The sequence below is a fragment of the Homalodisca vitripennis genome, chromosome 2, assembly GCF_021130785.1.
Source record: "Homalodisca vitripennis isolate AUS2020 chromosome 2, UT_GWSS_2.1, whole genome shotgun sequence".
Classification (NCBI taxonomy): Eukaryota; Metazoa; Arthropoda; class Insecta; order Hemiptera; family Cicadellidae; genus Homalodisca; species Homalodisca vitripennis.
In genome coordinates, this window is record NC_060208.1 from 139,252,341 (window position 1) to 139,270,064 (window position 17,724).

Here is a 17,724-nt window from a genome sequence, read left to right on the forward strand (position 1 = left end):
CATCATTTTGGCTAATCTCTTAAGGAGTTTGTTAAAAGCAAATGTATCTTCCTGCTATTATAAACCGAGCTGATGAAAGCACCAAACCATTTGGCATTATTTCAGTTGCTATATAATAGTTGAATGTAGTTTCTAATAAAGATCTGTGTTTATTCATATAGTAAATTTAGTTTGAACTATGTAAATAAAATGAGGCACTAACCAGTGCCAAACTAGTAATTATCACAATTGTATAGCAGACTTGTTAGCAGTTACAGCTTATGAAGCATATAAAAATTAACATGACAGAAACTGTATAATCTAGTTTGTTTTTATTTCTGGTTAACATTTTAAACAGTTTGTTCTTGTTGCAGGAAACCCACCGTTCATCATCCATTTTAAAAAGATCATCTACAACAGACTTGACGAGTCAACAAAAGGAAACAGTCAAGGCAAAATTGGTAAGTTCATTGGTGTTAGTGTCTATCATCAGACCTGTTGGTCATTACAAGTAACCAAGTTGACCAGAGTGACAGAGATTGTTCAACGGAACAGTCACACACACACACACACACACACACACACACACACTCCCTCTCCCCCTCTATCTTCTCTTAGTAATGAGGAAGGTGCTACAATGTATGCCATGCCATGCCAGTCCAATTCAGTCCAGTCCAGTCCAGTCCAGTCGGTAGACAAAGCTGTCCAAATCACTACAGAATACAATGAAAGAACATAAGGAATATAACTAAGTGTGTGCTTAGATATAGATACACACCTACAACAGTTAAGGTGTTAGTAGGTATTTAACATTTTTTCAGAAAGTAAGATTTTACTCAATTAATCTTATAAATAAAAATGAATTGCAAAATGTGTTGCCAAGTGCAAATCTTGAGAATGACTGGACCACTTCAGTTAATTCCTTTTGTAAAATGTTCATTGAAATCCATGGAAGGTTTTTATGAAGCAAAATATAAGAAAAGTTACCTTGAATATTTTGAAATTCAGAAAAAATGTAGTTTTTATGTTTCATAATCCAAATTAAACTGGCACTAAACAGCTGTTAACACCTTCAGCTATAGTGTGAGAAATTGGCTGACACATCTGTTTACATTTAAAATTGATTAATTATTAAGTATACAGTGCTTGATCAATAGTGTAATGCAGATAATAAATAAAAAATAATATATATATATATATATATATATATATATATATATATATATATATATATATATATATATATATATATATATAAATTTTACTCCAGATTGCGCAGGTTACAAATTTAAATCATGTAATGCATTTTAAATATAATTTAAACACTGTAATGTAACCAAACTTAATGAACAAAGTTATGAATGTTTTCACATAACTTACTTTAAACTGGTGGGCTTCCTTGACATTGTGATATGGTATTTTAACAGTGGTGTTTGGAAAAACAGAGAAAAAATGCCTCAACGATTCTTTCTTTACCTGGCTACAATTCAAAAACCAAGTGTAACTCAAAACTTTAATAACGATTATTTTGGAATGTTGCATAACCTTAACACATTCAATGTGGCAAAAATACGAGGGTGACAGAGGGAGGGAGGGACCAAAATAGATTTATGAAAATTAGATAATCGAACTTGATCGAGGCAATATGGCAAGCTAAACTGTGACATAGTAGGTAAGTGAATTTAAACGGTCTTAAGTAGGCACTTTTAAACCAAAGTAGGCATCTCGGTCCTACGTAAGTATATATATTTTTTCTTCGTCAGAACAACAAGGCAAACTCTACTATGGTACTGGAAATATCTTAGACCTGAAATATATGACAAGGACTGGAAATATATGCTTTTTGACCGAAGTAAGTTTCCGAGACCTGTGTGATCTGAGATTTGTGTTTTCTTGATCGGGATGACAAGGCAGATTCAGTTGTTACGTTATGTATATAATTAATTAGAACCAGAAATGCTCCTACACGTACGAAACATGATATAATAATTAAGTTAAACTCTGATACTATTTACCATGATAATATCTACCTCATGTATGTCTACTTACGTTTTAATTTTTATAGGACTCCCATCATATTACACCATAATTGCTTTTACTAAGTAATATAAGGACTTCGGTTCTAAAGATTGCGTGCGAAACCGCGGGTAACAGCTAGTATAAATATACAAATAAATTTTGCATAACTTGCATTACCCGAAGAACATGTTCTATTATGGATTAAAAAAAGTACTGCTTTATTTAAGGGTTTTTCAAATTTGATTTCAATACATATCAATACTCTTTTCATAAAGAACCTGGAAATGATATCCAACTTTATATTTTCTACCTTTAAAGATCCTTTGCTAAAACCTCTTCCTGAGGAGGTGAAGAGTCACAGATGGTAGAGAGAGTAGTGTTTTATACCCTTGTGGATGTGCAGAATTTATCTTTTTATGGAATGAACTATGGTGAAAAAGATTACTAATTAAACATAAATTTTGAACTTGCTGTATTATGTATTCAAAATTATTTGTTGCATGATTACGACACTGAAATTGTCACTGATATATAGTGATGAAGAGAGTTACAGGTTAATTTCCCTATATTGTAATAAACTGCAAAATTCTTCAGAACTTGATTTATCTATCAGATACATGGTTGCATTTAGCATTAATTATTCCTTAAGATACAGATATTATGACAAAGCAGTAGTTTGATTCAAATATACATTAACGGGTTATGTTTAGGCAAAACTTAAACAAGCACGGGTAGAGAGAGGCGCACGTCTCCATGGCATCTATAGGGTTGTTATTGAGATGGTGGCATTTTACTTGGATGAAGAAAGCACATTTGTGGAGGAAGGGATCCTGGACTCTGAGCAACATTTGGTCATCATGGACAATTTTTTTGCATCAGGAGGTCCTCAGGCCATCATCTTTAACTGTGCCAAGAGATTAGCGCCTCCTCCTGGTAATTATGTGTCTTGATTTGGGATCTCTCTTAAATTACAAATATGAATTTGAATCAAATTGAAGCTAGATTCTTTCTTGATAAATGTAAAAACTAACTATTAAATGTAAACTAGTAAAGAATGTTAACATATTTTTCTAGGCACTATTGCTTTATTTCAAATTTCTATTGCTAAGTTAATTGTAATAATTTTGAAGATTTTGAATTTATTGCCCATGCTGTTGCACGTTATTTGCTGGAAGTTGATCAGTTAGAAATTTCATGTTGAATGTTAACAATGTAAAATTGGCTGTGATTTGTTACTAGTCATCTTATACCGAATGGATGAAACACATGGGTTTAGAGATCTCTGAGGTCATAATAATAAATAATCTGTATTGTAAAGTTTACTAATAAGTTTTACATGTGAAATAAAAATTAGACTTTACCACATTGCTGCTAAAATAGAGTAATAATTAACTAAAATTATATCTTGGTGTCTTATGTTCTTTGGAATTTTGCCTATGAACTTAATCACTTAATAAAACACTACAATTGACTCCCTTCTTTTTGATGTCGATTCGCACACCGCAGTGTCAGCATCTTGGCTTGACATTGCAGCTGTAGTCGCAACAAGGAATATTAGAATTAAAATTGAAGAAGAATCATTCTATTACAAGTTGAACAAGAACTTGATCTTGCTTAAAACAAAATTATGACAGTATTAGCCATTTATCAAGAAAACTTATAATAATAACAACATGATCTCGTCATAAGGACATCACCACAAGTAAGTATATCTGTAATAATATGGCAAATAAAACATAATCATAGGTAAGTTACTTTACTATTTAAAAATTTACTTTATATTACATTCAAACTAAATGTCTTGCATGAAATGGCTAATTTATAATATGAAAGTTTAAATTTTACTTATGAACAAGACACACCTCCTCAGCAGCAAGATCAAGAGAGAAAAAAATTACTATGCTTGCCAATTAGGTTGCACTAAATTATCCTGCCAAGAATTTAGTTCCAAGAATATATAATATAACTTAATAATGGTACTAACTCATGTTCCTGTTGTAGTGATAGTGGAATAAATAAGATTTTAAAATTTGGTTAAAGAACACTTAACTGTAAGATTTTACTTCAATAATTGAACAAATATAAACACTGAATTTTTTATATTAACCCTTTGCACTCCCCGCCCGCATGACAGTACTTGTGATTTGCACTCCTCTGGCCACCTCTTATGGCCCAAGGTCATATCCTCTACAACTCTGAATATTTTGTTGTGAGCCGTGTCGTTGCACTCCTCTGTCCATATGTAGTGGCCGATGCTAAAATGCTCCTAAACTCCTCTGGCCACCTCTTATGGACAGTGACATTTAACTATATTACATTTTTTGTAAATAATTCTGTTATATATATAATGTTCTGCCATATCTTGGCTGATTCTAAACTATATAATCAACAAGATTGTACAATTTTTTGGAGGAAATGTTATTTATCTGTTTCTTAAAATACAAAATAAAATAACCCTTTCTATTGATAACTAGACTATAGATGAATAAAATATTTTTGAAATAGTTTTATTAATTTTTATGCCACTTATTTAATGTAAAACAGCAGTAATAAATATGAAATAATATTTTTGAAGTCTGTTTTGTAAGATGATTGCCCGCTGAAACTCAGCTGGCAATTATCAGCTGGGTGACTCATGACTATTTAAACAAACCCAAACAATTACCTTCCAGTGAGCTATCGTTGTTGTGACAACCAATGAGATTCTTGTTTTTGCTTGTATGTTATTTTCGTTCAGATATTTTGTCACAGTTTGATGACGTAGTTCTAAATAATTTAAGGTTTCCATGTTTTCTTCTGTGGGTCGTCCCCCCATGGTTGGCATGTCATGGTAATAGCAAGGAAAAATAGTTTACATAGCCATATGACACTGTGAAAAGTTTATAGATGTTATCTGCTATGGTTTGTAAAATATCAAGCCGTACCCAGACTTTTCAAACACCTATATATATATTAAAAATTTGCCTTAGAATTAACTACTTATATCTGTGGATTTGCTTGTAGTAATTTTGCTTTTTACCTTTAAAGAAATATATCTAAGACTTTGATTTTTAAATCCATGCAAAATATATTAAATAATCAATAAGAGAAAAATGAAAGCAACGCTTTAGCATAAAAACGATCATTTAAAATTGTCCTTTTAAAATGCCCCTTTAAAATCACCTGTTGTTGTGATTGTGAATAACATGTCAGAGTGGAACAGACATCTGGCTCCATCTATATTCAGTGTAGTAGAGAACATGACCTTGGGCCATAAGAAGTGGACTGAGGAGTGTACGGACACAGCTGCGCCGAGAATTCACAGAGTGCAACAGGTAAAGCACCATGTCCACCTCTTAGGGACTGAGGAGTGCAAAGGGTTAAAAGTGAAGTGCCAACTATTTCAGTCTGTACTGGTGTCTTGCTCATTTAAATTAACTTTTTCAAATAAATTTCAGGTTTTAAAAGGAGGTATTGGGATATTCTTTCTTTTTTACTCTATTTGTATTGCACAAGCGAATAGTTCAAATTCAATTTGCTCAAGGTGTTAATTTAACTTTTTACTTAAGATTGGATCTTTCACGGTGACGTAATTGTTTCAGTATGTTCATAATAAATTATGTAATAGTACTGAATTTTCATAAATTTTTCTGAATCTTGAAGTTTTATTGCCATTATTGGTTGTTATTTTCCATTTGTACTTTGACCTACCCCAATCTGCTCAGTTTTACTTGTAATATCAAAAATAAATTAATTGAAATTTTATGAACTGGTAGAGATGACAATGATTCAGTGTTTTAATAAAAATTATTCCCTAATAACATATTAAAGAATTTTTAGAATAATTTCATTGTATAAATGTTGTAATGAGCAATTTAATTTAGTCTTAATTTATTTGTGTTTTCATAGTACAAGCTGGTAAAAATTGAGATGATTACAATCTGTAGGGGTAGCTAAAATTTTAAATATTTTGGGATAGAAAATATCTTTATTCTTTTGGCTATTCCGGAAACTTTACTTGGTAAGTTCAATCTTTTTCAGTTCAGTACTTAACAGCACCACTCAGGAATGACATGGTGGAAGTGGTGCTGGGGGTGAAATTTAGAAACTACTTATACTATTTATGTATTAATTTATCAGTTCCACAATCACTATTTTAGTTTAATACTAGCCAAGAGTCCATTTTATTACAAATTTTAATATGAATTATAAATGAATCTTCATGTAATTATTCACAAGTGAGTAGGTTAGATTTAGTCATAAACATATACGTAGCATATAACATCGGTAAATTATCAAAATAAAATACCAAAGTGCTATAAAATTTCTTGTGTGTGAGACTGAGGAGACCTCTCAGTTGCACTTAATATAATTCAATCATTGTTTGGTTGGGTAATTTTATTTTAATTAAAAGAATTTTTTGTTTAAGTTTTAATAGCTTTTCTAAAGAGAAATAATAGGTACAAAATGAATTTACCCATTCTACTAGGAAATGTCATTTTACATAGATATGACATTTTTATAGTATATTTATGAAAGATGACTGGCCCTTAAGATGTCACACTCGCTAGAGAGAATTTTTATTTATGAAAAACTGTAATTTCCTTGAGTAATATTTTATTTTAAAATATTGTTTTTTCTTGAAATAGCAACCTGACATAGATACTATAAGAAAACCACATTCTTAAGTTCAGCCATTTCCCATGGGTCTGAGTACAAACAATGTCCAATATTCCTGCTTTAAATCTTTTTGGAGTAGTGAAGTTTTAATAATTTATTTTTTTCTGATTTTATGGAATTTTTTTGAATGGAAATGATTTTGAAATAAAAAAAATAAATCTCAACCCAACCAAAAACCAATAATACCACTATAAACCTAGGAAGTTCTTCATTCATCTTATGAATATACAGTTTGTTATAACACTTTTATATCACCCTCACACGTAAACGACTCTAGAAAATACGTACTATGAAGTGTATTTGACTGTTGCAGAATGCGGAAGATTTTTTTATGGTCTTCCCAAAGATGCATTGATGAGAAGAGTGATCGTGTCGGACTGTTCAGATATAGACCTGAGCGGCACATCTATCCTCGTCTATCGGATTTCTGAGAACCGGAACTCATCAGAGGTGAGTTTTCACTGTTTTGTCACTACATGGGGTTTTTTATTGAATGAATTATGTAAATACAGCTTTGAGTTTTAATAGTCCTTTAAAATATAAGGAAATTCTCTTGTTATGCCATATACTCCAATATTTGTGTTGCTCGCAGTAAGTTGTGATGTAATTTTTGGGATTGTAAAAAGTTTGTTGTTGAATTTCAGTAACATTATAAAATCTGCATCCTTTCAGTTAAATAAAAACAAGGTGAAATGTTTGGCGAATGTTGTACTTAAGGACTTTTATGCTTGGCCAATAATAGCTGAACTAATTGTTATTTGTGTGCTGGTACACTGTTGTGATAGAGTTATCAAGTCTGAATTATTCTGTATGTACGTAAACTCATTGTAAACAATCCCTTCACAATGAAACAGTGCTTTTAGCTTGCTGTGACTGCCGACCTTTTTACGGTCTTAGCTCATATGGAGCTTTTTACTCAAATGTAATTAATTACAACTTATACATTCATCACTGAAAATTCGCATTTACTATACTATTGTTTAGCTACTATTCACAAGTTCCACAATACTTGTAAACGTGGCCAGTTCTTATTCCGTACAAAGAGTTTTTGTTCTTTTTATTGTAAAAAAATGCTGGAATAAATCATTATTTCATAGTTAAATTATTTGATTTTATAGGTAATTAATTTTCAACGTGGTTTATAATATGAATAGTCAATAATATTACACTATCTAAAAGACTTACATTTCTAAAAATTCTATGATATTATTTACGAAACTTGTTGAGTTGGACTTATTTATGTTGACACCTCCGAATCACAAACAGTATTTCTAAGCTGCATATTTTTTAGTTATTTTTGTTGTTGTTTTGTAAATCCATAATTGTTTTCAATAGATTTTTATTGATGAATAATTAATAATTATAGCTATTTTATTTATAATTTTAAATGTTCACAGGACTTAATGTATGCAGTTTTCCAAGTAGACGGTGAAAACACTTCGATTATTAGTTATGTGTACTTCCTTCATGACTTGGTCACCAAGCCACAACTGGGTCGGACAACAGCCTGGGGAGATATGAACCGCACCATTAAGGGGCCGGAGAACAAGAAAAACTTCCTTGATGACTTCTCAGGCTATGTTAATTTTCTTAAAAGTATGGAGTGGGTTTTTTTGTAATTTGTAATTTTATAATTTAGTTGTGAATTCAGCTCTTGAGTCTTGAGCTATTTTCATTAATGTTGCCTATTTTTTTAGTGACAAAAACTGATTTAGACGGTGCTGTTAAGTTTGAGACTGACAAGAAACTGTATGACATCTTAAAGGAACCAGACAAACTAATGAAGCAAGTGACAAACATAAATGTGATCAGTTGGGCAGAAACGATTGTGCGGAGCTGGATGAAAAAAATGGAATGGGTGAATTTCTGAATAAGATTAGTTTTATATTCGTACCTACCTTAGTAGGTTTTTAATCCTTATTAAAGTAGACTATGAAGTGGGTTTGGCACAGACTCTTGGAATACATGAACATTCTTGACTGGTCTGTAGACATTTACAGTATATAGCAAAACTGCATAAAAGTAGGATGGCTGATAAAGAAATATTTTTATAATTTAGGGCTTTTGGGGGCCCTGTCCCATACAGTCCTTCCTCTTAGTTACATTACTAGTATGAACTATAATATAAGAACAAGAATAATATTCTTATTGTTGCATAATGAGGTGGAGATAACTTTGAGAAATATTAAGCACTAATGTGGCTGACAGTGGTTACGTTTGCACTCAGGTTTTGACACAGAGTGAGCAACTCCGAAGTGAGAGGCCTGACGTAGCGCCTGAGGCTGAGCTGGAACACTGGCGCCGACTACTGGCCATGTTTGCTAGCATCGTGGAACATGGCAGAACACCTGAATGTGTTACCTATATCACCTTCCTAATACAGGCACGGTCCAAGGTCATCAAGGTATGGTGAAGTGTTTTAAAAAATACCAAAAATAAAATATAATTTATAGTTTGACTATCAGTTATGTATATAAAACAAGTTCTAATTGACCATTCATCATTGTCTTTTACTGCATACAGTAAAATCCGCATAAAGCATAACAAAGTACAATTCCAACAAGAATAATTTTTTCAAATGCCGAATCAAATTTAAGAATCTATGAGAATACGAGTATACAAAAATTAGGCAAATGCCAATTGCATACATAATTTATTGTAATGTGACTATTTATACTTTACAAATTTGTATTCTCACTTATTAACTTTGACAATGTTATTAGAGAATTCTTTTCAAGAAAAGCAAGAAAAATTAGTGGCTTGTTTTATTGATATATGGTGCTTGTGTTCATAACCATTTCTTTAACTTTTTTATGTTTTCATTGGTTGTTGATCTGCTAGGGTGTCCGGAGCGTTTGTCATCTTTTAATGTCTTCACGGCCATCTATGAAACGTTTATACCACTCATAAACATGTATACTTCCTGGAAATGAATACAATTTTAACCCAAAGTCAATATGGCTTTAGACCTGGATCAAACACCGAACTTGCCATAGCTAACTCTATAAAAAGAATTATATCATCTCTTGATTCTAGAGAGCACACCCTTGGTCTCTTTTTGTGACCTCATCAGGGCATTTGATGTTGTAGATCATCTTTACTTCTTGGTAAACTTGAAAGTTATGGATTTCGAGGATTAGTACTTCAGTGGTTTAAAACTTGTTTATTTGGGGCACATTCAATGTGTTGAAATCCGCAATAATTTCCAGCAGTATTTTTTTTTAATTTTTCTGTTATTAAGACAGGAGTGTCTCAGGAATTTATTCTTGGACCTCCACTTTTCCTCATATACATTAATGAGCTTCCAAAACACATTGAAAGTCATTTTAACAGAACCATAAAACCTGCTGTCACTCTTTTCGTGGATGACACTAGACTGACGGCAGGGTTTATGGTTTTCTAATTGGCCTCTTGTCACGTTTAGGCCGCTGTTCTTAGATACTATTCCATATAAGCAGAACACAAATTACTATCAAAAAAACCTTGGCCATCCAGAAACTTTTAAAAATAGTTGTTGCTGTTTCCCTAAAGACTACTGTGTTAACAACTCTTTAGGTCCTTAATCAAAGACCTTCTTAACATTAATACAAAGTTTTCTTTTGAGTTTTATCGATTTTTTCAACCATTATTACATAAATTTATTTATTTAGCCTTATACAAAAATTTTCAACACTGATTTTCTATATAACATTACAGTGCTGAGGTTCTGCATTCTTGGTTTAAGATTACTATCTTTTGGTCACAGTTGTTTTCTCGTCTATTGATTTTTGCTTATAAGGATTCTCTGGTTCTCATATATATAGATGACTAAAGTATCACTACTTTTTGGCTGTCCTACTTATAGAATTTTCAGAAGTAAAAGAGTTTACACATCTTTGGAAACTTTTCAATTCAACACTTCAGAGATCTTCAAATTGATTTAATTATTAAATACTTTTATTTTCTTAATGGACAAATCAACAAAAATATTAGGTCTTTGAATTGGTCCTGATACCAGTGCCACAGACCAATCAACAGTCATGGTGTCTTTGTTGTATAGGAAGCTCAGTTTAACAAGTGATAACATTAAGATTTATCATTGCTTGCTTCTGAAATATGATAAATTAGTGTTGCTGTTCATTTATTTTCCATTTATTTCTGTCAACACGATCGTCTTGGATTTTGTTGTGTTGATATTGTTGTCATCTTATTGCAGAAGTGGAAATTCTTTGACAACTGGGTGACTTTCAGTGAGAATGAGGCCTCAGACAATGTAAAGTACTTGTACGCTCTTCAGCGGTACCTAGAGCCTCTGTACAGAATGTCTCCAGAGACTATGACCAGCTACCTCCCAAGCCTGCTGTATGCAATACGCATGACATACGCGATGTCACGTTTCCTAAATACTGCTGAGAGGATCACCACTCTGCTGGTCAAGGTAAACGTTTCTTGCATTCAATTTTGAGGCTGAGTAACTATTAGTTATTTTATTTCATTAAAAACCTTTTCGTTATTCATACAAATTTAGAACTTGAACAAATTTTTGTTAATTTAAATTAATAATTTTTCTAGGTGACCAACCAAATGCTGAATACATGTATATTATATTTGACAGAAAATAATACAAAAACAGTATGGCAACAGAAGAAAAGTGAAGTTATCAGAAAGATGTGTGTAAGTAAAATAAACAGTTTTATTCTCAAAAGATATATAGAATACTATGGATATTTCATGTGTTTGACACTAAAAATTAGTTTTTACGATTACTTTGTATTACACTGCTTACAATACTTATTGCACTTAATGATGCCAAATGTTCCTGTTAACTGTTTCAGACACTTAATTTTGAATAATAATATAACTACAGTATATTTTCCAATTAATATTACTATATAACATATCAAAATAATCAATATGCTGTCCAGTTGTTAATGGAAACTGTTTTTAAACACTATAATTAACTTGGCTTCCACAACCAAGTTCACAAGAAGATTTGTATTTACTGCATAGTAAAGTTGCTGCCTAGAGTCCTTAGGATTGCCATTGCTGATCACTGATGAAATATCTTGTCATGCAGTAACTGGGCTTGTACACCGGCACAGTTACAAGCTAAAGTTGCAGAAGCTAGTTTTAATAATGTGATGTAGATTGTATAAGCATTATTACTAGTCAACTGAATGTTTTTAACAATGATTTTTCTTTAGTTTAGTTTTCTGAAACACATTTATAAATGTTCCATACGTTGCAGTTGTATATCAGTAGTTGAAGGATCAGCTGAATTTACTCTCCGGTTTATAGTGCTACTAATTTATGTTTTCCTCAGCTACTTTTCAGCAGTAACAAGTTTTACATATTATGGTATTGATTGCATGCATTATGTGCTGTTAATAATAATAATATAAATATAACGTATCTACCCTCTTCTTTTGGTGTAAAAAATATTAATACATAGGGTTATGCAAGTACAAACCTCTGTAAAAAATACAACTTAACAGCCGAAGCAAACCGATCCCGGTTCTCCAAAGACTTTATAGGAGCTGGGAGAGAATTCTACAATCAGCAAGCAGATATTACATATGATTTATTGAAAACAGCCATTTTATGATGAGGAATTCACAGTGTTGACGAGCTAGTGCGGGTGTTCCTCACGCCTTCTTCAATAGCAATGAACTCAAAACAGTTTGCAAAGTATTTTGGAAACCCGGTTTTTAGGATAGATAAAAGTAAAATTAGGATTTGAAAAGCTCTTAGATAGTGCAATTTTAATGCACTCTAAGTTAAACAAAAAAACGTAAACAATAATTTCGGATTTTCTGCATTCTATTATCATGTCATTAATTACTACACAACAGTAAAAGAATTGAGGAAATATGAGTGATTTAATAAATATAAGTTTTATGTGGAGTGGTAGAAATCGTTGCATTCTCTTCAGCGTATGAACTGCTGCAAATACTTTTTTACAGGTACCTACAACGTAGTCAGTCCAGTCCAGTATTTTCGCAATAGTCAATCCTAAACTCCTCATACTACTACAGTATGTTACAGCCTCGCCGTTAACCACTTTCGTTGTTAAAGTAAACTGTACTCAAAAGTCTAAAATGCCCAATTACTATGGGTTTAGTTTTGTCTGAGTTGAGTTTCAGTCCAAAGTACAATCTGTTGAATGTCCAAGTTAATGTTTCCAATAGTTTGGTTAATGTTACTAACGTTACAGTGAGCATATATTTGTAAGTCATCAGCAAAAGAGTGAAACTTTGTATGTGTCACAAGACCTTGCTTTTATCGTTTATATACAGTAAAAAAAGTAAAGGGCCAATAATGGATTCTTGTGGCACACTACAAATAAGAGGCTTTCAGTCAGATCTGATGTCCTCAACCATAACACACTGCTGTCTTCCACCTAGATAAGATCCCATCCTTGTTAGAACCTCAATGGAAAATCCTATGCATCTCAACTTTTGTACTAACAGAGTGCGATTTACAGTATTAAATGTTTTAGAAGGACTGTAGAAATTCAGTAATTTGACATTGTACCATTCGCTCAAGACATTTGGATGAAGCAGGTAAGATGCTGATAGGCCTGTAGTCTTACGGAAGAGCAAGTAATGGGATCTTGTTTAGTGGACTGATTTGGACAATCTTTCATATATCAGAAAAAATACCAGTTTAAGCAATCACCTGGACCAAGGGGGGGACACACCAGTGAACGGTATCTCCCCTTCGTCAACCCCGAGACCCACTGGGTCAACTCCAACTTTTTTATGTTGTTCAAACTTTTTATAAAGGTTACAAGTATGAAAAAATTGGGCATTTGCAAAAAATAAACTTTGGCTTTCTTCAGTCAATGAGTGCTACAGGGAAATTAGCCCATTTTAGCTCAGTGCTGTAAGGGTTAATATTATAACACATAATAGAATAAAAAGTGACACACATGCATTTAAGTGAAATATTATATTAGTGACACAATTGTTATACCATTGCTATAAAGACAATATACATTAAAACCTATGAAGGAATGAATATTAATTCATTCCTTAAAATAATAAGGAATGAAAATTATTATTATATTTTTTCCTTAATATAATGTGTACACATATTTTTAGATTTTTATGTTACAAAAATAATGTGTACATATTTTGTACTTCATTCATAATATACCAAGTGAGATTTGAAATTTCATAAGATAAATGTGTTTTAACATGATTAGAAATTTAATAAATCCTTATTTGATTAAAACATTAGATTTATATATTTCAGGTATGTACAAGACTCTATAAACGTTATCATGACGTCTATTGTGATGCCAAACAAAGGATAGAGGATGCAGAAGATGAAACCAATCTTGAAGCATCAGAAATGTTTGTCTTTGGAAAGTTTAAAACATTCAAAACTCGTTTAGCCAAGGTAACATTTAGATGCCATTACATACACCCTAATTATACAGCTGGAATTTATTATATTTGAAAAAAAAGTAAGTGCTAAAGCCAACTGCAGTATCCCATCAAGATTGATAATTATTAAGTAGTATTTGTCAGGTTTATTATTTTATACTAAATCCTATATAGGAAGGATGGAGATTAGCATGACTCTAATTATTATTAAACTAAATTTTGCTCCCGAACCCAATGCAAGATATATAGCCTTATAAAGTTCTAAGGGTTTCTTGTTTGGTCAGGAAATTAAAATAGTTATCTTTTAGTAATTTATGATAAATGTTTGAATAAATTGATATCATAACCTAAGGATTATCAAAAAATGTATGAATTTTAATACAATAGAGTGCACTGTTCTATCAAGCCGTTTTACCTTATTTTTCACTACAGGTATTTTATATTCTGAAAATCTCATCATACATCATTTTCAACTTAAAATTTCTTTTAAGATTTTAAAAAGTTATTTTTAGGTAGGTTTTATGTACAAAATCAGCTGATTGCAATTGACATCTTGGTAGCATATACTGAAAGTTTCTGCATAACTTCACATATATGACTCTCACAGCCAGAAACCACCTCCTATTCAAAAGTTTATCTATATATTTATACAGATAAATAAATAAATAAATATATATAAATTAAATTTGTATAAACAGCATTAACTTCAATAAGGATTGACTTGCAAAAATTACTCTCTCTTCCAGGATTTGAAATCTCTCACTTGCCGGGCGAGTGTGCTACCATGTAACAGATCAGTATTATGCAATTCAAGTTCGTAACAAATCGTTAAGCAGATACTCCCAGATACAAGACTAAATTAACTCTAGTAAAATAGTCTTGAGCTTGACTGTGATGTCGAATCACACACATGTGAAGGTTAAAATGATTAATGGAATAAAGATAAATCAACTTTATATTAGGATAAATTCAAATTATATTATTATAACAGTTACAACAGAAATTCATGTTTTATAAACAGTATTAAAAAATATTAAATTCAAGCGTAGTAGTTTGAGTCTGAGACTAAAATTGAGGGCATCCGTTCATATTGACCGTGTTTCTCTTGCAATCCTGTTCTCTTTCTTCCCTTGGCTTTCATAGGAGAAGGAGCTGCTATGCTACTGTGACAATACAGAACTGATATTTTATAATTTGTTTGTCAATGATTTGGAAGTGAAATAGTGTATGGTCAATCAAACACATAATAAGACGTTGTTTAGTGATGAGTAGTGAGTCAGAGAAGGAGTAAGAACAAAAAAATTGGTAAACTCTGAAACCACGTGTTCCTGTGAAGTTTATGAATGAATTCAAATTCATATTGAACTGAAATAAGGTTTAAATAATCCTAATGTGTGCATCAGTGGTGAGTATAGTAGATTACTTATATCAGGGTACATAACAACAACAACAACGAGGGTCAGTTATTGCATATACCTTGGCAAATGGTATATGGATTGAGGTCCTAACACTATACACAAACATTCTACATTGACTCAAATTTGTTATACAGCCAAGGGCATCTGACAGCGTGGGACACAATATTCACATTTGAACTACATATGCAACTCTATTTGACCTTCTACTGATGGCACCACCTACACTGGGCTAGGCCTATATTCATTGACTCATATTTCTGAACTTATACAATTGGCACAAATCAAGTTGGACAGTCACACTACACTGAACTTCTGAATATGGCACCCAACTTGGGGCAATTAAATAGCCAACATATCGAGAACATTACACCTCTTACTTTTTATGATTGAATTATTTTCTATTTGACTGTTGCTGTCACTTGTGTTTAAATTAACAAACTAACATTTGATTGGAAGGCCAAATACATGTCAAACAACTTTAAAATGTATTAAATTTATATATATGGCATTAATCATTGAATTACATAATGTAGTTGTTGCGCTGGGATTCGAACCCGGTGACAGAAACGGTCAAATACAAAATAATTGAATCGTAAAAAGTGAGGTCTCTGTGGTGTAGTGTGTAATGACTCATTTCATACACCCATCTCACATTCATTTCAATACTTAGGCCTAAATTTAATTTAGAAATTTTTTAGTAATAATAATTAAGGAATAATTATTTATAAATTGTCTTAAATTTAACTACAAACAATAATAAATACGAAAATCAAAATTAATCAAAATCCACCTTATTACATATAAAATTCAAAAGTTATAAAGTGAACTAAAGTCAGTGATACAGTGTGCAGGGATGATTGTTGAAGAGTGAAGAGAGCAGATTTTTTAAAAGGTGAAGAAGGAGAGAGGGATCTGGAAGAAGTGAAGCAAGATTATTATTATAAAGAAACTGGTTACATTTATTCAGCAGTATTTGAAAGGTACTTTATTAAATTCTTATTATCACTGAAGTACAAAGAAGCAGAAGAACAGACATTGGGTGAGAAAATTCCTTTTAAGTTTAACTAAGTGATTCATTAGAAGAAACATAAAACCCAGGAACAATTCGATTTGGCTAATAATTCAATTTTAATATAATTAAAATTTAACAACAATTATTTTTCAAAATTGCAATATCTTTTATAAAATAAAATACCCAATATTTCTATTTCATTAAGCCAGCACGACCACCCTGCCCTAAAAATTAAGAAATTGTATTTAAAAATTTACCATTATTGTATCCTCCATCTTGTTTCAAAATTCAAACTTGTATGTCAATTAATTTATCATCATTAAATTTCACATTTATATCATACTGAGTTATTTGTTTATTTCTAACTATAATCAGAATACAAATTAAGTTTAACCATTTATTTAAAAGTGTATAATAGTAATAGTAGGATATTACAAAATTGGGCGTCCAACGTAGTGGCTTAATGAAATATTTATAATCTTTGATTTGAGACAATTTTCTAGATCGTAACAATAGCCTAGACATAAGTACTGTACGTAGTTAGTTGTCATTTATTCATATTGTCTGTCAATAGGCTATAGGTTATTTAATAACTCACTATATAAACATTTAATTAACAATACATTAGTCCTGTAATATTATTCTATCTTTTATCGCAATTAATGACCCGTGATTTTAATTTAAGATACCCTAACCGGTACCCATTCCCAACAGATAATATGGAAAATAACCAAGTGCTAAACGTAAACAAAGACGCCATTAATCCCGGTATCGAAGAAGAAAGCGAACAGAGAGAAGAAGCAGAACAAACTCCCACAATTCCTCGCGCTAAACCAAGTCAACATTCTCACAGCGGTCGACAACCAATCACGGATGAATGAAAACAGTGCTACCAACACCTACGCGGCAAATTTCCCTGATTCCCTGCAGAGACGTGAAGATGGAGCTACTGCGCCTCCCCACTAAACGTAGTTGAACATTCTCATTATACTCAATCAGTTGATGCCATTGGCAGTGACAGGTCAAATAAACAAACCGCTGACGAATCCCAATCGACAGCTCTTCATGCTATCATGAACGGTTTAAAACAACTTAATGAAAATTTGATTAACACTAAATCTGAGTTAAACGAAAACCTAAACGAAAAAAAATAAACGAAATAAGTGATTGTATTTCTAAAACTAAAATCGAACTTAGCTATGAAATCAAATCTTGTAGGAGACACCTCGAGACACAAATTAATGAACTGCGGGATAAATCAAACTGA

The 17,724-nt window shown here is 31.8% G+C and overlaps 1 protein-coding gene across 1 annotated transcript in view; it reads left to right on the plus strand.

Annotated features, from left to right (window-relative positions):
* The first annotated feature begins 358 nt into the window (after positions 1-358).
* Positions 359-17,724, plus strand: part of LOC124355822 (dynein axonemal heavy chain 8) — a 154,570-nt gene continuing 137,204 nt past the window's right edge. The window contains exons 1-9 of the mRNA XM_046806976.1: positions 359-440; positions 2,709-2,931; positions 6,971-7,107; positions 8,055-8,253; positions 8,355-8,515; positions 8,885-9,061; positions 10,853-11,074; positions 11,209-11,310; positions 13,894-14,040. Of these exons, the coding sequence (XP_046662932.1) occupies positions 2,778-2,931; positions 6,971-7,107; positions 8,055-8,253; positions 8,355-8,515; positions 8,885-9,061; positions 10,853-11,074; positions 11,209-11,310; positions 13,894-14,040 (1,299 nt within the window). The 5' untranslated portion in view covers positions 359-440; positions 2,709-2,777. The remainder of the gene's footprint in view (positions 441-2,708; positions 2,932-6,970; positions 7,108-8,054; positions 8,254-8,354; positions 8,516-8,884; positions 9,062-10,852; positions 11,075-11,208; positions 11,311-13,893; positions 14,041-17,724) is intronic.